The following is a 24689-nucleotide window of genomic DNA, read 5'->3' as shown; positions in this document are numbered from 1 at the left end:
TATCTTTTTCTTGATTACATCTTCAATTTCAGTCTCATTGCCTTAACTATCAAACTAAATCTTGATTGAAAATCTTGATGTCAGTCTGCGCTTTATTATCATACTCTGCTCATGAAAGTGTTGTTCTTTCTTTCCTGTTTCTCTTTGAGACCATTGACAGATGATAATCTTACTTTTAAATTATTTCTTGTCTATTCACTTGGTACTGTTCCTCCCATCATCCTAACGTGCTGTCCATTACATGTGAGGGAGGCTCTTCGTAGGGCTTACTTCATTCTGTTGGGGTTTGGGTTTTGGGTTTTGTTTAAAATTCAGATAAAAAAATCTCAGTACTGCAATACTATTCAAGTACTTAAATAATCCTTAAGTTAAAAGTACCCTCAAAAGAAGCAAACATGTTATTTGCAGTTCTGAAAGCATTTCTGTATTTTTCCTTTCTGCTCACTTTATCCCTCAAGTCCCATTTCTCAGTTGTATATTTCCTGTTTTGTATTGCTGGAAAAGCAGTACTGGAAGACTTTGGGGAGGCAGTGAGCAGCAGTTTACACAAATACTTCTGAATGAGAAGTGTCACAGACATTTCTTTTATGAAAAATCCTCTTTCAGGATTTTTCCTGCTGAAGCTGAGAGTTTCAGCAACAAGATGTAAACAATAGATTGTCTGCTGCTGTGGAATGGAACACATCTGTCTGGATTGGCCCAACTTGCATGTTTATAATTAATGACCAATCCAGAACTGAGATCTCTCGGACACAGTCCGAGAGAGCTGGTTTGTTATTCATTCTTTACTTTCTATTCTTAGGTAGCTAGCAGCTTCTGGAAACTCTCCTTTCCTTTTCTTTTTAGTATAGTATATGTATATATCATAAAATAATAAATCAAGCCTTCTTGATCATGGAGTCAGATCTACGTCTCTTCCATCACCCCAAAAACCCTTGTGACCACCGGTCACAGAGAAGGGTTGTAGTCATAGATGTAAATGCAGGGGTAGAGCAGAGCAGACGGGGCTGAAGCCCCTTGATCTGTGTGTGTGCATAAGGCAAAACAAGCCATTAGCACAGGAGCAGTGTCCTTGCATGTACCTGCCCCATACTGGATTACAGACAGCAACCCTTGACACTCAGTCTGCTCCTGTTCATCCTCCAGTCTGTATAATATGCTGATTTTTACATTGTTGCATTATTGCATTTTACATTGTTGCATTTTTGCATAAGCTGGTTTTACCTTGTTACTGTATAACTGTGTGGAGCTGAACTTGGGGCTTTGGACTCTGCCGTGCCCTTATTTTCTCCTCAGCCTAATATTCCTGTGGGTTTGTGTAACCTGCTTTACATCATGTTGCTTCTTTGCTCTGTGAAATTTTTCTCAAGTAACATTTCCAAGTGTGTCACAGGCAATCTTTTCTGGAGGGGGAGGTATCAAATAAAAAATTGTCCAAAGAGGTAGTTAAAAGAAAAAATTAAGACTAGCAGTGATGGTATGCCCCAGGCCTGGAATATTTTAAGAACTTCTGTAGTGTAACATATATTTGAGAGGGAACTATGACAGATGTTACAGAGGAGGATAGCAGCTATTTTTATGTGGTAGTACAAGAAAAAACTGTTTATACAATGAATGTGCACATGGTTCTGAGTGTATTTTATATCCACCCCTCAAGAAAGACTTGAAGATAACTTGAGCAATGTAGTGTTAACTAAAAGTTAACATTTTAGAGACAGAGCAAGGAAAATACAAACACTACAATAACAGCTACAAAGAGGGATGAATAAGACTGTATTTGGGCAGTGTCTTAAAAATGCATTGTGAAGCTTTTTACAAGGAGCCACTTGAGTGCACGTGGATTGGTCTTTTCCATACCTTTGAAGCTACAGTTTTTATGGGTTTTTTGTGTTGCTTAGATTCCATGCTTCTCTCTATAAAGATCTTGAGCAAGCATCTTTAAATATCAGAAACTGTTCCTGCCTTTTCCTTCTACTCATCTAACATTTTATTGTCATACCTGTTACAGATTTTATTTTTTGCTCTTTTGTGATGTGTAGTTGTTTGTTAATTTAACAGATATCGAAGTATTAATATTTTTTGTGATTTTTAGATTTTGTACTTTTTGAATATTTCTGATGAGCCTGTTCTGGGATATAGTCCTCCAGCTACAATTACAACTTTTCATGTGCATCTGTGGAGTTGTGCTCTAGATTACAGGTAAGTAAAATGCGAATGTGTCACTTGACACTGCAGCTGTATAGTTACTCTTCAGAAATGTTTGAGTTTGCATACTATAAATAATAGTTATTTAGGCACTTTTGGAAAAAATACTTAACAGACATCCTTTAACTAGAAGGAATTTAAAGTAGGATATGACTTGCCTAGGTTTGGGAAGATGGAGTTAGGTAATCTGTAAGGCTTTGAGTGAACTTCAGATAGGTACAGAGCGCTAATTTGTTTTTCCAATTTGTTATTAGGCCCTTGTTTTTGCCAGTCAGATCTCTACTTACTGTTGAAACTTTCAGCATTTCCAGCAGTGTTGCAGTAGATAAATCCTCTTCTACTCTCAGGTATGATTTAAATTATTATGAATCATGTAAGCTCCTGTAAAACTTGCAATGCCTGTCTGCTTTTTTGACCTCCGAAGCTTTCATGTTGTATAAATGATCACACTGGTTTCCGTCTTTTGAAATACACTTTGCTCCCATGTAATCCTTCTGTTTTATTAGGTTAAGTAATTTTGTTTATTTGTAGTTTCTAGTTGGATTGCTTCCTTTAACAAGCAATTCTGCATTTTTAGTAAGATTGCAATGTCCTGAAATAAAGTTAAGTCTATTTTATGAATCAGTAAGACCTTAAGATTTCTTACAATTTGTTACTTTGTGACAGTGTTTTAATCAATTGAATATTTAATGACTAATGAAAATATCTGTAACTTCTAATTATTTTCTTGCAACTGCAGTTTAATACTCATTCTGTTTTACCTGTTCTGGTGTGAAATATCTACCAGGTTGATTATTTTTATTGATAAAACCTTTTAAGTGATCTTTGAAACAAATGTTCTGTTAACTTTATTTAGAGACAAAAGACAAAAATAGAAATAACTGTTAAGGATTAAGGCATTATTTCTTATTCTAGGAAGGATCAAACATGTAAATTGAAATGTAAAAAATATATAATTAGCAATGGGGAAAATATCTTGCAGTGGTTAATTGTCAGTAGATTTGAAAATTATGAAAGGTTGAAGTGAAGAGTTTGAATTTAAGATATGCTTGGTATATTTGTGTTTTAAAATATTTTTTACATACTAATTTCTTTTGACTTACTAATTGCACAGCATTTCTCTAAGCATTTTTATTTTATCTTATTTTTGTCTCATAGGATAATTTTAGATGAAGCTGCTTTGCATTTGTCTGACAAGTGCAACACTGTCATGGTGAACCTCCATAGAGGTAAGGATGGTTTAGATGTGACTAATCAATTGCAGAGCCTAAAAAAACAAAATTACAGGCATATTCTGCATACATAAAGGTTATTTAAGAAGAGGACTGAGGGGATAAGAAGCAGCAAGTATGAGAGAATAGTACAATGTTGATAAAAACCTGAGTGCTCTGGTTTGGATTTGTGAATCCAGAAGTACGTCAGAGAAGATCACCTTGCAATTCCTTTGGTATCTTGTTACAATTTACTAATGAGTATTTGAAAAAGCATATGTTTAAAAATCTAGAGTTTCACAGAAAGAAATTTTCTTAAACAAGAGATCTCATGAGATATAAATAGTTGAACTTGAAAGGTGCTATATGGCACAGAGTTGTAGGTTCTGAAAAGAATCATACCAGCTGGGTTGCTCTCATTGAAATAATAATAACCTTTAAGGACTGAGGAACTTGAATCAATATTTACCAAATGAGTTGGAGAAATGAAACTTTGTGCCCACAAATGTGTATGTAGCTTGGTTAAGAGATCTCTAGTAGGGGGCACAGTAAAGGTTTGTCTGTTTTGTTTACACAACAGAAAAGGACAAATAAGTTATCCATGGCACTGAAAGATTAGTACAGTATGAACATGTGTTCTCTCTCACTTCAGCTAAAAACTGATAGAATGTTTAGTCATTCAGCTTCTGTGTGCCTTGGTTTCTCTTAACTCACACAGATGAGGTGAAGGTCAATATCTTAAAAGATTACACTGCACACAGATGGTGGTAGTGGGAGTGATACATTGGCCAAAAAGGTTCAAGTTCTTCATTTGAGTAGCTGAAACGTGGACTCTGAAAGAAATCCTCATAAAAGAAGGAAATGCAGAGATATGAAAGGCTTTGATTCCTTTACAGCTCATGCTGGTTTTAATGGGTTTATAACTGTACATATATAGGGTTTTGTTATTTTCTTAGTAATTTTTAAAATTATCATGTTTCAGATTATGTTCGTGTTATGGATATGGGACTGCTGGAACTAACCATTACAGCAGTAAAATCTGATTCTGAGGGAGAAAGAGTAAGTATTTAATCACAAACAAAATAAAATGTAAAGTCTTCATGAGAGATTGTGATTTGAAAATTACTTTATTATACTTAAAATCAAAAAAGGTTTTTCAGTTTACTTGTATTTTTTAACTCATTTTTTGACTAGTTAAGTAAAATAATTCAAAAATAGCTGTGTATAGGTCATTTTTATGGAACTCCAGAATAATTTGAAGTTTATTCTTGTTTTTTCATTGTTGCTGTCTAGACTAAACCTCGTTTTGAGCTGCACTGTTCCAGTGATGTAATCCATATTCGTACCTGCTCTGATTCGTGTGCTGCACTAATGAATCTCATACAATATATTGCAAGTTATGGTGATTTACATCCACCTGCTAAGACAGAGGTTAAACGTGGAGTTAGCAAGCCAAAAATGAAGGTATAGAATGATAAAATGATATCACCTTAACTTTATGATTCTTGGCAATATATTTTTATTTTAATCCCTATTCTATTTACAAATAATATGAGATTTTCTGCAAAGAAATTGTATCAAATTGTACCAATTGTATCTAATTAAAAATATATTTGAGTTAAAATAGTATTTTTTTCCTGCTTTGGTGAACAAATATTTCAAAACATGCTGCTTACCTCTTGTACTTCATTCTTATCTAAAGAAGAAAATTCCAGGACATACATGAACTGTCCAGGTACTCTGATCTAAATACCCTGAACCATAATGTTCTAAGCTACTTTATGAATCATCCAGCTTGGTGTTTCAGATCACTTGGCTATTTAACAAGTTAAGGGTTTTTTTCTCACAGTTTAAGAGCTGTGAAGCATGCTGTTCTAGCAAAATCTTTTTTGACATTTGTTGTTTTTGAGATGTAGCTATGTATAGTTCCTTTCCTACAGGTAGAGACCTTTAGCCAACCATCTTCCCACGGACCAGGCCTTGCTGAATCAGAGCAGCAGATTTTACGGGATTTGATGAGTGATGCCATGGAAGAAATTGAGACTCAACAGGCTGCTTCTGCCATCAAGCAAGAGTCTAATGGTGAGAATCCCCTGAAGGCATACCCCTGCATATAAAGTACAACTTCTTTGGAAAGAAAATGGGATTGAAAGTTTTGTGTATGTAGAGATGCTGCAATAAGAATGTGAGCAGGTACTTGGGATGTCTGAAGTCTTCAAACTATGGAACAGATTCTTGCTTTTAATAATAGTAATGCAGAAGTACTTTGAGATTCTAGTCAAATACACATTACTGAGGTACTGAAAGCAGCAGGAAAGAAATCTGTCTCTGGGACTCTATCAAGACCCCAAATTCTGTAGGAGTGGAAGTTAGTGTGGAGGAATAAAGACCTCTCTTCTGTATGTGAGAGAGGTCCAGGAAGAAGGTACAGTTTCAAGGCACAGGAATAACTTTTTAGCTATAAAGAATTTTTTCAATTAGCAGCTAGAACAAGGTAGTCGATTTTATCACAGGATTATGGCTTCTGTATCATGGCTAGAATGTAATTCCAGTTTAAATTTGATAAGGATTTTGTACTGCAAGTAGATTTCCATTACTATTTCAGTGATCTCTGGTCTTTTCTGTGGTAGAGGGTGAGCAGTCACTGTGGTACTGAAAGGTTTTGATGCTGTGATCTTACTACCAAATAAGACACTTGAGAAATGAGTATTATTTATAGCAGGAATTGATTCAAGATATAATAAGCAAATTTCCTTGATATAATTGAAGTAGCAAACATGAGTTTACTTAATTTTCATATTTTGTAAGGATTTTTCCACTGAAACATGTTTTTTCTTCACTCTCCTTCAACTCCCAGGAGTTTTAGATGACAAATCTCAAACTCAGGAGCCATCTTGCTCAGATCTCTTCCTGTTTCCAGATGAAAGTGGAAATGTCTCACAAGAGCCAAGTCCCACTTATGCTTCATTTACTCATCACCTGATAAGTGAGGCCATGGGAGATGTTCCAGCAGAAAGTGATGATTTCTGCATTCTTTTTGCACCTAAAGTTGCTGTTGCTGTAAGATCCTTTGAAAATTACTAAAAAAAATCCATATATAAACTGAATTAGAGAAAAGCTTATGTGAAGCCTGGGTAAATAAGATATCATAGATTTCTGTGATTGCTTAGTGATGCTTTTCTGTTTGGAGGGAATTCATGTGTTGCTGCTGCTGGGAATGAGAGCAAGTATTTTCAAATAGATATGATTTTTCTGTATCTCAGCACTATGTACTTGTTCTCTCATCTGAGTGTTACATTAGACATTGGCAGTTTCCCTACATTTCAGTCATGTTTAATCGTTGTCTTCTAACATTTTGTTCATTTCTCTTAATCTAAGCTCTCACTGTTTCTAAGGATCTAAAATCCTTGCCAAACCTCAGACAAAAACTTGTGTGTCACTTTACACCAATGTCTGCCCTCTGCATGTTGTCTGATGGTATTCTTCTTAGTAGACAGAAGCAGTTCTTGGGTCCCTGATTAGAAGGTGCATTTTCCCAGTTATAGTTGAGCTTGTTTGTTTCCAGAAGTGCTAATAGGGTGGCCTGGGCTCTTCTGTGGTTTTCTGCTTGCTTTCAACTAGTACTTAGTTTTGTTTACAGTTTGGGTGGGGAAGGTTTTTGTTTTGGTTTGGGGTTTTTTATTGCTGTTTTTAACTACTTCACAGGTTCTACTTTTTTCATATGCTTTTGTCTGTAGTTAATAAGAAACATTTCTAAATGGATCACGTGTTGTATAACCTTTAGGAGACAATACAGAAAAGTTTTCCTTTTCATAGGAAGGCGTTAGCTATCTCAATAAAGAAAGCAGATTTCACCTTCTCAATGCTATATGATTTTTTTTTAATTAGGAAAAAGAGGAAGAGCCAGTTATAAAAATAATGGTTGATGATGCAATTATCATAAAGGAAAATCATTTCAGTCAACCTATAAAAAAAACGGATACAAGCAAAGCTCCACTTCATTTTCCTGTTCCTCTGGTACGCTATGTTGTAAAGGAAATATCTCTTATTTGGCATCTTTATGGTGGAAGGGATTTTGGGACTGCACCATCAACCTCTCCAGCTAAAAGTTTCATGTAAGTGTTTGGTATAATTATATGGATTAGAAAATTTAGAAATACTTTCTTTTGATTTTGGGGAATCTTACTATTCAATCTCAAGTCTCCCTTGCTTGCTTCTTTGCTCCCTTCTCACAAGGAATCAATCATAGAATGATTTGGGTTGGAAGGGATCTTAAAGATCATCTAGATTCTCACTCAGTTCGACTCCACACATCAGAGTATATTTTTCCTGTGTCTTAACCTGGACAAGCTTGGTTTGATTTTGCTGATTTTTGGAGGGGCGTGGAGGGATGGATTTTGTTTTAGGTAATATTGGTTAGTCAAATTTTCCTAAAGACATCAGGACTTAAGGAGCATGAGTGTAAAATTTACAGGATGTCATATGAGCTAGAGAATAAAATTATTATAGCCAAAAACTAACGAAGTGTTTTATGAATGTTAATTTGGTGGGATACATGCACTTGGCGTTATGCTTAGATGTGTTTTACTTGAACAAAAAGAAATTACTTGGTTAACAGTAACATCATTTCAGTGTTTTTTTGAATATAATTAAAATAGTAAGAAGTTACATCTGGTGCATTTAGTTTTAGATTAACAGTGAGGTAACTTTAATCTGCAAAAGTATTTTTCTTTTTATTTCCCCAGAAGTCCCCATAGTTCTCCTTCTCATACACCAACAAGGCACGGACGGAATACAGCATGTGGAGGAAGAGGAAGAAACCCAGACTTCCTAATGGAAATACAATTAAGCAAGGTGAGTAACAGAAACAGCTTCAGCCATGACTCTCTCTGTGGATGTCTTTACGTTGTACTCCTTTGATAACACCTTTCCATTAGAGTTCAATATTATTTCTTTCAACAGTATCTACATCTAAGCAATCACTTTGGTGATGAATGTAGAATTTGTTCAACAAAAACTGTTAGTATTAGCATAGTATTTTTTTTCTGAATGAGTTTGTTTCTAAAGATGGAGGATATCCATCACAATATGCTTTTGTTTATTATAACCAAGTTTTGCAACTGCTGTTCTGTTTTCCTCTCTTTAGTTCCATTCTGAATAGGTATCCATATTATGAAATTAGGTGTTCTAACAAAATAAGCAAGACATAGATCTTTTGAGAATATTCAGTGTATCAATTTGATAATTGGGTGTGAAATAACATCTAGTTATATCAGAGTATTGTTTCTGTGTTTCCCCTAATATATTTAGAACCCTTCAGGCATAAGTATCTTACAATTGTTTTTAGGCTGTGCTTAGCTCTAATGTAGGAACTAGATGCTTTTTTCTGGTGCTGTGAATAATATTGGCAAGGATTTAAACATATTTCATGTTAAATGGATCAATAACTATCTTTTTAAAATAAGATGTTTTCAAATGTTTCCATAAACATGAAAGGCACTACGTAAAAATAAAGGCCTTTTTATAGTCTCTGTGCATTTCTGAAACTTAAAATTTATCCCATTAACAGCTCAAGGTTGCCAGAAATATGTGATACTTAAGATAGCCTTTTCTAGAAAAAGCATGACATTGCAATAAACAAGAGGAAAAACGGAAGTATTTAATATTCCACCTGGAAAGCTTCATATGTAGAATGATAGCTGTCTCTCGATTTGCAGATATTTAATGAGAATTGATGTTAGCACTGAAGCGGTATAAAGGTTTTTTCCCCTACTTGGATCCCTGACTTGGTACACGGCTGAGCAGTAATGTTTAAAGAAATGAAAGAGAATAAAAGGTGTCACAGACCGCGTTGCCTTGGGGCTCAGCGCGGGGCCAGCAGGGGCCGCTGCCGCTCTCTGTGCGCACCCAGCAGCGTTCCACTGCCGGCCGGGATGCGCGGGATCTGGGGAACAGGGGATGGTCTGTAGGTCACCACAGCTGGAAATGAGAGCTACATAACTTAGGATTGAAGAAAAATGCTGAATTAGATTTATATGGAGTCACTTGAGAAGTCAGTTGGCAGGGAAGAAACATTTTTTTCTTAAGTAAGAGGGTGCAAGATTCAAGAACTGCAATATTGTCTGGTACAGGCTTCACCATAAAGTAAGAAAGATGTCAGGATTGAGAGAAAAAGGCTGAGTCAATGTTAAAAAAAAGTGAAATTCATTCCTTATCTTATGTCAGTAAGATTTCCTTATCAAAGAGTCAGTACTCTTTGTTTTGGCTTGAATTTGCATGCTAAAATATGAACATTTACAGAACTGGAAATTGGAAGATTTCTACTGCTAGATATGTAAAAACTTGAATAGTGTTCAGAAATCTTAATAGTATTTCTGTAAATTTAAAATAGTAGACAGCTTTAAAAGTTCTTATATGTGGTATACTTCCCTGATTTTTGTTTATTTTTTTTAAAGAACTATTCTGCTGTTAAATGGTGTTTATCAATGAAGGTGATTGTGCTGGTTTTCTTTCCTTTCTAAAAGGTGAAATTCCAGCATGAAGTGTATCCTCCAGGTGGTGCAGAAGGTGAATCCTGTCTGTTGGAGCAGCCAGTGTCACGACAAGTTTTTATTGTTCAAGACCTGGAGATCAGAGATCGCTTAGCTACATCACAAATGAATAAATTTCTCTATCTCTACTGCAGTAAGGAGATGCCCAGAAAAGCACATTCAAACATGGTATAGCTATGAAATGTTATTTTCTTACAATTATAGTGGTAGAATAATCATTGTGGGGGCCATGTGCACTTCTGATCTTGCAGAAGCAGAAACATGAGTTCCTGCAACATTGAAGTAATCTGATTTGTTGATAGTTATTTGCTTGACTCTTTGTGGATATTCAGGCTAATTCAAAAGTCAGTTTGAATGTCAGCATGTCAGGTATTAATGGGTTTGAGATTGTTAGTTAAAAAAACAGATGTGCAGGACTACTTTGGTACCTTTCACAATTTCACATGCAGATTTGTATTTTTATGGTATACAGTAGTCTTACGGGTTCTATAGAGGATTTAGAGGTTTAGTGATTTTTGGGGTGTTTCTTTTTTTATTTCTATAACATTCAGAGGAAATTTCTATTCAATACTATAATTGCTAAATGGAATCATATTAATACAGAGATTTAGTAGTAAATGTTTTTCCTAGCTGGTGTTCTGAGATTTAATAATTGTGAATGTTAGTGCTTTTATTTCTCTTGTTGGTTTTTTTCAGTTAACAGTTAAAGCTTTACATGTCCGTCCAGAGTCTGGCAGATCCCCACAGGAATGTTGTTTACGTGTTTCACTAATGCCGCTTAGCCTCAATATTGACCAGGTTGGTTGTGCCAAGGCAAAAAATAAAATTCTTTTTTTTTAATTGAATAATACCTGGGGTTTCTTTTAACCAGATACTTTTAGCCATCATGCATATTTTACATTTTACATTTTCTTGGTGTGATACCTTTTTTATTTAATCTTTGAATCTCTGTTGTTTCATTTATATCCATGTTAGAACTTGCCTTCTGCTCCAGCTATTACAAAGACAATATTTTTTATTTAAAAACTAAGAATATCTTAGACAAAACTATTTTCTCAGTAAGTTTTCCTCCTGGAAATTCTGATAATCTCAAAGGGTTCGGAATCGCAGCTTTTAAAAATAACTACTTATTCTTGAATGATCTGGTTTTGTTTGTTCATGAAGTGACTTCATTGTTTTTAATTGAATGAGATTAATCATTAATCCTGAAGTGGTTCACAACATCTTGGTCAAGGACACTTGACATTCGAGAAATGCTTCTGTAACCTGAAGGCTTTGTCTTGCTATCAACTGCAGTGGCAGGAAGAGCAGAAGTTTTTCTACTTTCGTTAGCAGGGCTTTGTGCAAGGTATTTTTTATATATTCAAGAAACACCGGGGTTTTTCTAAAGCACTAAGAGCTCTATATGTTTGTGCTGGCAATTGTGAAGTGCAGTTATTACTCTTTGTTGAAGCATTTCTTCCTTAATTTGTCATCTTCAGAGAGCTACGTGGGGTTTGGATTTTTTTAGGAGCATAATTAGGATTTCTGTACCTTTTCTTTCTTTCAACACACATTAGAGACCAGGCTTTCTTTTCACTCTTAGCAAAACTGAACTCTGTCTAGTGTGCAATAATTTTGTCTAGGAAAAAATGGCCAGGAAATACTGCCATCTAGGGAGGAAATATGTTCCTTTTTGGCTACTTTTTAAGTCTTTTATGTTTTGTACCATAAACAAAATTCACCTTTACAACTTCTATGAAATTAACCACAGCGTTTTTGGAAGCACAGGGCAGCATGCAGTCATTAGAAATACTTGTTATTACTGCTTAAGCTGTCAGTCTTATCAGCTGGAAGTCAAAATGGAAAAGAAAGTCCAGTTGTCATCAATGATAGGATGAATAAAGCACCAGCATCTGTCTGAAAAGAAAGCTGGGATGTAATAGCTTTATGGCATTATTAAGACATGAATACCATAGATATCAATAACTTTTAATGAAGCAGTGAGGAACCCTGATTTGTAATGATTTGATTGACTTTGACAGTACTAGAGAGGAATATATACTATATTTAAATACCTTCTGCTGCAAATCAGAGAAAAGTTTATAACTGAGTTATGGAACTCAGTTCTGAACAGTCTCCAAAATGAGAGTAGAAATGATGAAAATAATCCTGAATTTTTAAGACCAAGCTAGATAGATCATTAAGTCCTATTGTATGGAGCAAGGTGCAGTGGCTAAGAGGGTCTTCCTGGTTTCTCTCCTAGATTTCTTTGTGGTTTATACATATGTTAAAGGATCAAAAAGAGAAAAAGTTTTGTTTCATGTCTGCATAGAAATAGAGCTGGAATAGTAGATAATGTTTGTAGAGAATTAGGTCTTTGTATTTATTTTAACCTGATTCTATTTTACTTTTTGCCATTAGGATGCCTTGTTTTTCCTGAAGGATTTTTTCACTAGCCTTTCTACAGAAGTAGAACTCTTAGTTACTCCAGATCCTGAAGGTATATTTCTAAAAACAATCTAACATAAAAATGCTGCTTCTTTGTCCTTTAATTTGGGTACATGTCTGTGAATTCACACGTGAATCTTGTGTGTATAAAAACTTGTGTTGGGGTTTGGGCACTAACATTAATGACTGATTTTTTTTAGAACTGAAAAGCCTTCAGTATTTAAGCTCTTTATTTTAGAAATATGGACAAAGGTCTTCAACACCTGGAATCTTAATTTTATAAAGGAGGTTTAACCAAAATTTAAGCATATTTAGTAAGAGCTTCTGGAAAAATTGAGGACTGTGCATATGCTATAGGGAGTTATTATTAAAAAAAACTAATATATTGTCCTGCTTATTTATAAAATTGAATTCTGTGTTAGACAACTTCTAGCTATTATTGAAGCAGTACTTCTTATCAATTACATTGTCTGATGCAAAAGCAGTATATATTGAAAAGCACATTTCCACTATGAAGTGTATTTGGATATATCTTAGCAGCTATACTTTCTTTACCTGTTTCTGTGTCATGCTGAAATGCACAGGTGATGAAGCACTCTGCAGTACTGCCATTGGAACCAGATACATTATTTATGCTGATGCACTAACCTCACCTTCAGCTGCATGTAATAACTTCTGTCAAAAACTGAGAGAATCTAAATATTGCCCTGCTAATTCTTACTAATAAGCATTAGAAGTTACTAAGGACACAGTAATTGTGTAAATACAATCTCTCTGTAATCACCATGAAAAATATGAGTCTTTTTACTGTGTGTAACTTCTTTTCTTAGTCAAAAAGCCTCCTGGTGCTGAAGTTACATGTAGTTTGCCCAGGCATGTCAGCAGCCTTAAGGAACCGAGTCCAGTCATTTCTTTTGCATCACACAAGCAAGCAAATGAAAATGGCAGCATTGATTCCATGGATGTGGTTAATGGAGAGGATGATCAGTTCTCACAAGAAACGACATCATACAGTGATCAGCCAGTATTTTTCAGGTAAACTTTTGTTACTAAATGCTTTAAGAAAGTGTGGTAATAAACTCTTCCAGACCTTCAGGCAAGGTGCATTTTTTTGTTTATTGGCTGCTTGTAGAAAGCAAATATTGCCCACAGAACCATCACTTTGTAGGTGTTTGCTTGGTTTTTTTAAAAAAAATACTTGCAGGATTAGTATCACATTTGCAAGTCTTTAAAATTGATTCCAAATGCTAACCTGAAATAGATGTAAATAAACCAAGAAAAGCTGAATTTGCCATTGTATTTTGTACATTTATTCTGAAGTACTAACAGAGTAACAGAAAGCTTTATGGTTTACAGAAAAGGGTATGATATGCTATTCCAGGAGAATAGGAAACCATGAGTTTCTTTCCAGAAGGATAATTTCATTTCCTTTTCATGTTTCTCACTGTAATATTTCCTTCGTATGTCCCAGAGAATTTCGCTTTACATCAGAAGTTCCAATACGGCTTGATTACCACGGCAAGCATGTATCAATGGATCAGGTTGGTGTATAATGCTGATGCTGTAGAACAAACATTTGATGCTGTTTGTTTTGCTCTCCCCTCTCTGCTCCCCATGAATGGGGGGTATATTTTTATGCTCCCTACTCATTAATGATGCAATTGTGACAAATATAAAACACTTCCCCCATTAGTTTTAGTGAAGCTTAACCTCGTTTCGCTCTTAATTGGAAAACTAGGGGTGGATACGCCAATATGATTAATCCAGGATAGAACTTGAATGTCACATTTGTAAGCTCCTTGGTTGGCTTGAAATCATAGTGTAGAGCTGCAGTGCCCCTCAAAGTATGATTCTGCTGTCTGGTGCCAGAATTGTGCACTGTACTTTATTTTTTCCTCATTGATGCCAGAACAAAATATTGTTGTTTATTGTCCTTGTTTCCTTTCCTTGCAGTCTAGTAATATATGGGCCTCAGTGGCAATGGCAGAATCTGTTACAGATGAAAAAAATGCCCATGGCTCTTGTTAAAGTATGCATTCTTTATCACACTGAGTTTAGAAGCTGATATCAAAAAATCCTGTTTGCACAACAAGACTTGTACTTTATCATGGCAAATCAGTAAGAAAATATGGAAAGCGGCAACTTCTTGAATTTGCCAAGATATCAGAAATTAAACATGAAATATGGTAGCTTTAGAATGGCTGGAACACACTAAAGCCAGAATTATGTTTGCATCATTTATTATAGTTTATTATTTCTGAAGAAGCCCTCCTGTATCCAGGTGTTTTTCTTTGAGTAGCAGGTTAAGCCAAGTTTCCTTTTTTGCAAGTTTCCATGTAACATGATTCATAGCACTGTAACAAATCACATTCAGGAGACTGGGAGAGAATATTTAGACAGAATACTTGTAAGTAAAAGTTGAAATGATGAAATTATTTCTCACAGGTTGTATGGGTTGAGTAAATGTATGTGATAACAAAATATTTCACTTACAGGGAACATTAGCTGGGATTCTTATTGGGCTTGCTCAGTTGAACTGCTCAGAATTAAAGCTGAAGAGGCTTTGTTATAGACATGGGTAAGTTTCTCAAAATGTAGATCAATATTGCTATTGCAAATTTGCAAATGTAAAACAAATTTTATCTTAAGACGCCCTTTTAAAATTCAAAATGCTTTATGATTTTACAAATATTTCTTGATTCTAGATTTTTTTCAAATGTATGTAATTCAAGAACTTCTAACTCAGAACAAAATTTAATATATCTGCTATTCTGGGTGATAAACTCTTCTTTTTAGTTTCATGTTCACTTCCTATGGAACTGGATGTGATTTTACATATAGTTTTGTATATATATATATGTATATATGTATATATATATACACATATATAATCACTGGACTGGTTATAATAGTTTTGAGTTTGTTTTATGAAGCATATACAATTGAAATACTTGGCTTAGCCAACAGCAACAAAAGACATTTGAAGAAGCTTTCCTTTTGTTGAAATGACATTTTTTTATGTCAGTGAATAATGAATGCATTCATCTTATTAGGAATTGTTTGTTTAAAAAAATTAATAATTGTATTTACTTTAGTTTATTAGGTGTGGATAAATTGTTCTCCTATGCCATCAGTGAATGGCTTAATGATATAAAGAAAAACCAGCTGCCAGGAATTTTGGGAGGAGTAGGGCCTATGCATTCACTTGTGCAGTTAGGTAAGTTAATTCTTACTTTTGTTCGGCTACATATGAATGTGTTTGTTTCTTTAAAAAACAAACAACCCCTCTCCCCTCTCAAAAAACCAACACAAACCATGTTGACTCTTTGTTTTCACTTCCTTTCAAGGCATTCTGCACATGTAAGAGAACTGTCTGACTTTGGTGTTTTGTCTTCATTTTCAGTGCAAGGTCTGAAGGACCTGGTGTGGTTGCCAATAGAGCAGTACCGCAAGGACGGTCGTATTGTCAGAGGCTTTCAAAGAGGAGCAGCTTCTTTTGGTACTTCCACTGCCATGGCAGCATTGGAGCTGACAAACAGAATGGTTCAGACTATACAGGTAGAGTGTATTACTCCTGAAGTTAGGTGTAAAATGAAAAGTATATCTTGTAAGTGCTCTGTATTAAGCTAATGTCTAAATGCTATAGATTTAAGTTAGGGAGCATCTATTAAAAAAGAAAAGGCAGCTGTAAAAATAGGAGAGCAGAGACTGCACAAAATTTGCAGCAGTCTGTGAGGTGAGAACTATGGCATCAAATGCAATGGTTAGAAAACTGTGTTCAAATACTGCTGAACACCCAAGCTGCTGCTTGTTTCTTAATGTCTTTAATGCATTGCAATGTACAGTTTAATATGACAATGTTCAGCTTCACTAAAAAAATCATTGATGCTGAAAAAGTTAAATTCTTTGTTGCATGTGTGTTATCCACTGGTAGATTCTTACCTTTTTATAAAACATCAGCTTCTCTGTGCTTATTTTTAAAAAAACAAGCCAAAAAAACAGCCAAAAAAAAAACCAAACCCAAACCAGTACTATTTCTGTAGATCTACACAAAGACAATAAAGCTTCCTGGATTTAACACTAAGGGAATCTTGGATTAAAGTGTTAATAAATTTATGTTTCTTAATATAAAAAATACAATGAAAATACACTTTTACCACCTAATCTTGCAAAAATAATATATGTGCCTTAGCTTGAACATAAATAGTCAGAAAACCAATGCTATTAATCACAACTGGGATTATATATGTGCTTGTGTGTTTGTAAGAAATACCAATGATCAAATGTTCAGTTTCTATCTTGAGTATTTTATGCAATTTAGAGGATGCCTTTGAAGAGATAACAATTAGGAGGGGAGAAAACCCCACCCAAACCTACAACATTCATTCCTTCATTATGGAATTAATGTATAGTTAGACCTGCACATTCCAGAAGTTCTTATACAAAACTGTAATCTGATGCAAGTGAATATTATTTATGGAATAAGAATTCTTTTATTTCAGTGACATCACCCTATTAGTACTTAAAATTTGTGATCGGGTGCTATAACACTTAACGTGTTTTGCATTTTCTCCTGATGTGCAGGCAGCTGCAGAAACTGCTTATGACATGGTATCACCAGGGCCCACCTTCATTGAAGCTAAAAAGATCAAACGGTGCCATCGCTTAGCTCCTCAGCCAGTTGACCTGCGGGAGGGGGTAGCCAAAGCCTACAGTGTTGTGAAAGAGGTGAGTGCAGAAGCAATTGTTGGGAACCAAAGATAACAATTATTTCCTAAAATGGCATTATAAAATAACAGATGTTAGTTTAGGCTGACCAAGTGGAGAAGGAGGTTTCAGCTTTGAACAAGACTGTCTTCAGCAATTATCTTAAACCAAGAGAAATATTGAATGGAAAAAGGAAAAAACCTAAGATGTCAGGCAGATGAGTGTGAATGGGACTTGAGTGATGGCTTATAGTTATTTTGAGCCATGTAAACTTGATTTCCTGTGCTGTGTCATCCAACCTTCCCTTCCCTTTCTGCTCAACTACCTTTCCAGTTACTGTTAATTCTGAGGGAAGTAGAGATTAAGTATAATGCAGGATTTAAAAGAAGTGAAACCTTTCTCTACTATGACAGGGTATTATAAATTAGAATGCTGACCTGTTTTTATTATATTTCGTATTATACTTTGTTTGTTGCATCTTATGTAGTGTCTATGAAGTAAGGTGTCAGCTGAGTTTCCAGAGAGTTTTGTCATTTTTTCAGTAGTTCACAGTACCACAAAGCTTCTACCCTTATGCACAAGATGTGCCACCATATGAAATGAAATATTTACATCTCAAAGTCCATAGGAGTGTTATTTTAAGCCTCATTAGAAGAACTAAATCATATTTGTATCAGTATTGTTTTACTACAGTTAAAATACAAATCACCAAGAAGAAAAATGCTGAGCAGTTTAAAATTTCCCTTAAAACTAGGAGAGGTTGCTTTTTCTTTTTTAGTGTAACTGATTCCTTTTATTTTCTTAAAGGGGATTACGGACACAGCCCAAACCATCTATGAGACTGCTGCTCGTGAGCATGAGAACAGAGGAGTCACTGGAGCAGTAGGAGGAGTCCTCCGCCAAATCCCACCAACCGTGGTGAAACCTTTCATTGTTGCAACAGAGGCCACCTCCAATGTCCTGGGTGGAATGAGAAACCAGATCAGGCCAGATGTGCGTCAAGAAGAATCTCAGAAGTGGCGCCTTGGGGAGGATTGAGATTTGTAAATCTGGCTCAGCAGGCAGGTAGCAAGGCTGGAAATGCAGAAGAATGTCCTGTTGGCAGCTTTAGATGGAGCTCACTTTGTTTTGTCGTGCTCATCTCAGGAACAAATGAGGTTTTCCAACTGTTACTAGCAAAACATCCAACCAAAAATATTTATGAAGTGAAAAGCGAATTGGTACGTGCTTGTACTGTGTGTTACCAATACATTTGGTAGATAGTGCCAAACATAGTGAAGCATGCGCTGCCAACTCAGAGACGTGCTTGCTCTGCTCCATTTACCATATTTTTCTTGGTAGATTTGACATCTGAAGCAGTAGCCTGTATGGTGAAGCTAAGTGGACTTTAAAGAGGTTTTCTGAGCATAGTCAAAGAACTGCCTTCAATACAGGGCTCTGCAGATGCTCTTCACTGACTAAAGGATAAAAGCTTTCACTGTGGACATGAGACATGAGGCTCTCTAATATGGAAGCAGATAAGATAATACTGTTTAATGGTCATTAAGCATCGCTTTTAGCGTGGCACTTACAGCAAGGACAAGCTTGATAACCATTCAGAGTTTAGATTCCGTGTCAATGCACCTACAAACAGAATTTGTTCCTAAATATTAAACACCTACTTTTGTGGGTTTTTTGAAGAATCTGAATGTTGCAGAAATGTTCTGTTGTGTTGCACTTTAAAGGATATGGCCTGTATATTGTGCTTTTTTTATAGTGCGAATAAAATTTAATGTGCATTATCCGGTACGTGGTTTAGAAGCTTACACAAATTATTGAAAAGAGCATCATTTGATGATGATCCTACAAAAAAGTGTCTTAAATTTATTTAAACTCATTATATGTAAAAACTTTTTTTGTCTACTGTTACACTAATTACAGTGCTAAAAATACCTACTGTTCAGGAAAACAGTTAATTCTAATTGTCACCAACAGTTCTTTGTAAGAATGAAAAATCATAAGTAAAATCAAATTATTTCATAATTTCATAGTTAGAAGGCTATACAGACTTTATTTTAGTAATCTGCTTTTATTTAAAGTTCATATTGTTGCATAGTTGCTGCTCTCATAAGGTATTCTTAATTTAGATTGTGTGTCATCAGTTATTTGATAGTGAGTATTTGGGGTCCTTTAACTGAAACTGGGGACTGGTGAGAGGTTTTAAAAAAAGGACAGCAAAGCTTCTAAAATCCAAGTTGGTGATGACATTATTTACCATTTAGTAGGTGACATGTGTCTTCACAGAGCTTTACTAAGCACCTGACATTGCACCATTTTGGGGCAGTTGAAAGTCTTGGCGATAGATGTGCAATAATGAACTTTTATTTGTCTTGTATTAGCAAAAACTGGAGAATAAAGAGTAAAGACTTTTTTGAATAGAAAAGTACTTATTTTGAATTTCAGTAGATGAAACTTTAAATGACTAGCCAGCATGTAAGTTTGTTATAGTTCTGTGCTAGTCATAAGTGGAAATCCTGCCCATATGCCATGTGTAAAATCCCCGCTGCAAGGGGGACATCAGATGCTGTTGATCAGACTTCAGTCTCAAAGGGTGATGAGGAAGTATTTTCATTCTTTGTTCAATTAACCTGCCTCTAGCAGAAACTCTGCTGATGGGCCTTAAGGGACAAGCAGGAGTATATGAAGGAAAAAGATTGCTGCTTGTTCATGCTGATACTATACTAGGTATTCCTGAACACCAAAGAATCTGGCTGGACAGTAAATGATTTGAAAATGTCCCCTCTGTTGGGAAGACTTCTGCAGTCTGCTCTATTTTTTTTCATGAAACAAAGCTCCAGGTAAAAACAAATTCCTGTGTAGGGTGACAGGTGATATTATAAAGTTGTGTTTCAATTCATTGGAATCATTGAAGTTGTGGTGCACTGAAAACCTGGTTATTTAGCTAAATGACTTGCTGCAAGCAGGAAGAGATGCTTTTGAGAGGAAAAACATCTGCAGATTTAATAACCTAAAATATTTTCAGATGTAAAAGTACTTGCTGTAGTGCATACTTCTGTTCAGTAATTAGAGAGCTTTGCTTTAATGAGAGCTCAAAGCAGGAGCATTTTGCACAGGAATGAGTTCCATGTTTGTAATGTGGCACCTCCTGAATGCCTTCTCAAGAAGTGGTGGTGAATCAATGCAAGTAAGTAGGAATGCACCTTTTTCATTGGGAATTAGTATACTAGTAATTAGCTAGTACTAGTAAATCGAGTTCATCCACTTAATTAGCATAAATCTACATATTTTCTGCCTTTCAGACACTGCTGAAAAGAACTGGCATTTCAGTGCTTTTTTTCTTTTTCAATTCTGTCAAGATCTAATTGTACTGCAAGGTAACTAGAATATATTTTTATATGAGGGCATGATGTCAAGGTAAAACATTTTTATAGCGTGTCTCTCATTGTCAGCAATACAGATTGTACAAATTTATTAAACTTCACTTTTCACTATGTAAACCCTCTCATTTGCTGCTTGCACTTTATTGAGGCTTTTCAGTGAAATTGATTCTAAATTTTTTTTCGATATTTTATTTTGGAAATGGTTTTCTAATTTTGGGTGTATATTCTGCATTGTTGCAGTGTTTGAAATGTTTAAAAAAACCTAAAAAAATCACAACACTTTTCAAACTAGTCTTAGTGTAAAGACTAGTTTGAAGAATGTCTCTTGTAGGGCTCGGCTTGTGTTTTAAATCAGAAAGTATAATGTATGAAAAGGGATTCATCAAATGCTCTGCTCAATACTGTAAGAGTTTTCAAGCACTTAAAAAAATACACAAAGTGAGATTTGACTCTGGACATATTCCCTGGAAATGGAAGCTTATGGATAACATTACTGTATTTTCCATTAGCACAAGGAGATTGTAAAGAATATTCTTGTACTTGAATTTTCCATTGAAATCAGTTGCTATAGATATGGGCAGTTTTCATATTTGTAGAGGCTTTAAACTGGCATAGACAATGCTTTAATTCTCTCCAAACACTCTTGACACTACTACTGCTATTCCTGTTACTTAGCTCAGCACCATCCTAATAGAACTGTCCTGGATTTTTTAAAATATCCAGGTGTTTCAAATAATACATGGATGAGTGGCCTGGAAGTACCTGAAAAACAGCCAGCCATCTTTTGTAAAACAAACAAACCATTCTTGTTAAGAACCTTAGCAGTGACTGAGAGGAACAAATCATCACATCAGCAAAGGCAACTTCCATTTTCTTTCCACTATCTCTTCTAAATCCTGCAGGTTTTTAGCAGTGCAGTGTGCCCTATGTGTACTTTCCTACTGAACAGCATTGTCAGTGACTCACTGGATAATCCCCCTGAGTTCATCTGTGCTTAAGGGATGTGTCTGCTTCTGTTTGCTCACTGAGTGGTTGATTGTGAACATCCATTGCTTGCTTTCATTTACTGTTCCTTAATTGAGTTGCCAAGAAAGGTTTCTTAATAAATCAAAAAGCTATTCAATGGTAATGGACAATACACTCTTACCAAACATGAAAATCTACACCTGCAAATGTGATACTGATTTTCCTTTGAATATTGAAATGTATGCTTTTTGTAAAACAATGAAATCCAAGAATTTGTTTAGAGTAGATGAATACATCCAAGTCTTTTAAGTACCCTAAATGCCCCTGCAGGATAAGTCAGAAAATGTGGGGGTATGTATGTCAGTTTGGATTCTCGTGTGCACAGTCCTTCAGTCTCCAGGCCTCATGATTTCCGCTTCTGACCACTGTTTTAAGTTGCTCTACATGCTGAATCTTGTTTACAATTAAATATCAGATACTTACAAGTCAAATACATAAATACAAATCATGCATTTGTACTGGATTTCTTAACTGTAAGGTAGCTCAGACAGAAACACAGCAATTTGTGTATATGTTTGTGTATATTTTTTACATTTTTGCACTTATGGTAGTTTTGTGGTATTGTTTGTATATAGTTTGCTAGTGTAAAGAATATAATCTCATGAAATAGAAACCACTGTTGAAGGGAATTGACTATTTCAACTTGAGTTATTTTGCTTAAAGTTCTTGTCCCCTCAGTATGTCCTTGAGAATTATTTTTAACCATAACTTGTATGGCACCAAAAGTATATATTTGAGGGTATTAAAATGCTGAAAGGCCTGAGTGCAAATAGGTTGTCTGTTAAATACATTTAATGGAAAATACCCCCCCCAATTTGTAACAAAGCAAAAATAAATATATTAATTTGTTCCTGGAGTTGGTTTTCTCTACCCGTGAATATAAGTGACACAGAAAACAGTCTCTCAAAAGTACCAGAATTAACTGTAAAGCTAAAAGTTGTATCTAAAAAAAAATTCACTGACTCAAAAAGAGAAAGTTTTGAAATTACAGGTCAAAAGGTAGGAAATTAATTAAGCTGACCGATGTAACCTGAAACCACTTCTGTTTTACATCAACAAAGCTCTCTTTACCTAAACGATCAGTTTTTGTGTCCCCCATAGGCCTGTTGCTGCATTTAGTTACTAAGAATGTATTTTTTCATCTCTGCATTTAGTGGAGGCTTTTAAAACTTCATCAGCTTCCAAACCCTGTGAAGAATGCAAAATAATTCCCTTCAGGATTCTTCTCTAATGCCCACTTCACGTGTGTTTAGTTACAAGCACCTGAAAAGAGATCTTAGAATTCTAGTACTGGGCAATATTGAATTCTGGTGCCAGTGCCAGATCCCTGAAAAAGGTGGAAACAGTTTTCTGCTGTGTTTTGTAATGATATTGTTTGGGGGTGAGAGGTGGTCACTGTATAAGGCTGGATCACTATTCTGGCAAACAGCGACCCTTCATTTAAGAGGGGAGCTGACTCCCACCTGTGTAGCTTGTCTTCCCCCCAACCCTTTTTTTTCCAACAAGACCTCGTGGATTAAAGGAAAGTATCTGAGTTCTTTATCTCTTTGTAATACTAGGCAATATCAGGGATAATCCTGATGTCTCCAGGTTAACCCCCAAATGAGCAGAGGAGACTAATAACACTCCAACTACCTGAGAATTTATGGAAAGCCATCAGAAGTCATACGAACCCAGAACAACATGAGCTGGTATCCTTGATGTCTATTCCTGGTTGAGGATGACCCAGGCTCAAGTGTTCTTTTATTTTACCATTAGTGAATTTTGTTAGCAACATTTGAAATGTGATATTAAATAGTGAGGTATTTTCTGCCAATTAGTATTTCTAGGAAATAGTATTTTAAACCATCGCTATTAACAGAGATTATAAAAGTAATAAAGCTGTCTTTTTGAGACAGATAACTTGAGGTTTCAGAGCTATTTCATCCTGAAACAGTGATTAGATGAAAGCAGAACTTAGTGAAGAACAACAGTGAATATTCCCAGCTCCACAGACAAGTGAGCAGTTCAAGCTTCTTAGATGTCTGTCATGAGGATTTGAGAGATATCTGTAGCGTAGGTCTATTTTCAAGCTTTTATTTGTGTATCTAATTACTTGCTTATTTGTTGATTTCTTTTTTCATTAAGAGCACGAGTGTTAAATTTGGCTCTTGCAGGTTGAAGATTGAGGAAGGAAGCCTCCAAGGAGGAAAAGAGATGCGAAACCATTAGAGCAGGAGGAAGGTTACTTCAGTTTTGGAGATAAGGCATAGAACTCAGTAAAATGGATCTTGGTCCACTGTAGCTCATGAGCACAAAGTAGGAGCTGTTTCCGCTGAAACCTTTAACTTGCACCTTTAGACCTCAATACTTGGTTGTTGTTTGGTACTGAAGATTTATTGGTGGCTCCAACAACTCCATGAATCTCCCAGGATAACTTTCTTTTTTTCCCTTCTTCTGCCTGATGAGTTTGAAATCCTTCCTACTTGTGTGTACGACAGTCTCAGGGAGACTTCAGGTTGTGAGTTTGAGCATGTTTGACAGTTCTGCACTGTCATTGCAACACTGGCAGTCCTTGGCCAAATGGCAGGTTGCAGGCACAGTGAGCTGAACCCCAGAAGGTGAAATGGCACAGAGTGTGCTTTGAGAGTGCTGTGAAGACCACAGCATGGGTATATCTTTGCTATGCTGAGTATTGTACGGATCTGGATTCACTGCAGCTGATGGAAAGATAGCACAGAGACCTGCAGTGATCAGTAAAGACGTGCATAACAGTTGGTACTGTGGATGGAAAAGCGATAGAAAAGCAGAATATGCCATGAGAGGATGGCAAAAGTAGTGCTCAGTTTTATAAGCAGGTTATTTATATCAATGTAAGTTTTTAAGTTATAATTTCCAGTATCATTTATCTCTTTAGTAATATTTAGCAGATCTAAAACGTTTCCTGGAATTATTCGATAAAATGAAATGCTTCACCTTCTTTATGGCTTGTCTCTGTGTACTCAGTGCCAGAACTGTCTTTTAGAGCCCTAAAAGTATTTATTTAGTTTAAAATATGTCTTTATTTTAGACATAAGGCTTCCATTGTTGCTCAGGTTCCATTTTCTGTTGGCCTTTCAATTACTTTGTTGTAATAGTTTTGTTCCTTTTCTTCTTTTCTGTGTCCTTTCTATCTCTGAGTGCTTATTTTCCTCAGAACA

General features: G+C 35.6%; 1 protein-coding gene across 2 annotated transcripts in view; it reads left to right on the top strand.

Moving 5' to 3' along the window:
* ATG2B (autophagy related 2B) overlaps window positions 1-18885 on the top strand; it is a 42391-nt gene extending 23506 nt beyond the window's left edge. For both annotated transcript variants that reach the window (XM_030948849.1, XM_030948847.1), the window contains exons 24-42: window positions 2093-2199; window positions 2460-2552; window positions 3364-3434; window positions 4399-4475; window positions 4710-4880; window positions 5357-5498; window positions 6274-6476; window positions 7305-7531; window positions 8162-8270; window positions 9941-10135; window positions 10664-10765; window positions 12371-12449; window positions 13228-13432; window positions 13869-13938; window positions 14893-14975; window positions 15493-15614; window positions 15801-15955; window positions 16982-17125; window positions 17912-18885. In XM_030948849.1, coding sequence (XP_030804709.1) covers window positions 2093-2199; window positions 2460-2552; window positions 3364-3434; window positions 4399-4475; window positions 4710-4880; window positions 5357-5498; window positions 6274-6476; window positions 7305-7531; window positions 8162-8270; window positions 9941-10135; window positions 10664-10765; window positions 12371-12449; window positions 13228-13432; window positions 13869-13938; window positions 14893-14975; window positions 15493-15614; window positions 15801-15955; window positions 16982-17125; window positions 17912-18142 — 2586 coding nt within the window. In that variant the 3' untranslated portion in view covers window positions 18143-18885. The remainder of the gene's footprint in view (window positions 1-2092; window positions 2200-2459; window positions 2553-3363; window positions 3435-4398; window positions 4476-4709; window positions 4881-5356; window positions 5499-6273; window positions 6477-7304; window positions 7532-8161; window positions 8271-9940; window positions 10136-10663; window positions 10766-12370; window positions 12450-13227; window positions 13433-13868; window positions 13939-14892; window positions 14976-15492; window positions 15615-15800; window positions 15956-16981; window positions 17126-17911) is intronic.
* The last annotated feature ends 5804 nt before the right edge of the window (window positions 18886-24689 follow it).

The sequence above is a fragment of the Camarhynchus parvulus genome, chromosome 5 (assembly GCF_901933205.1).
Source record: "Camarhynchus parvulus chromosome 5, STF_HiC, whole genome shotgun sequence".
NCBI classification, from domain to species: domain Eukaryota; kingdom Metazoa; phylum Chordata; class Aves; order Passeriformes; family Thraupidae; genus Camarhynchus; species Camarhynchus parvulus.
Note: the sequence above shows the minus strand (reverse complement) of the source record. Positions and strands in the feature narration are given on the sequence as shown.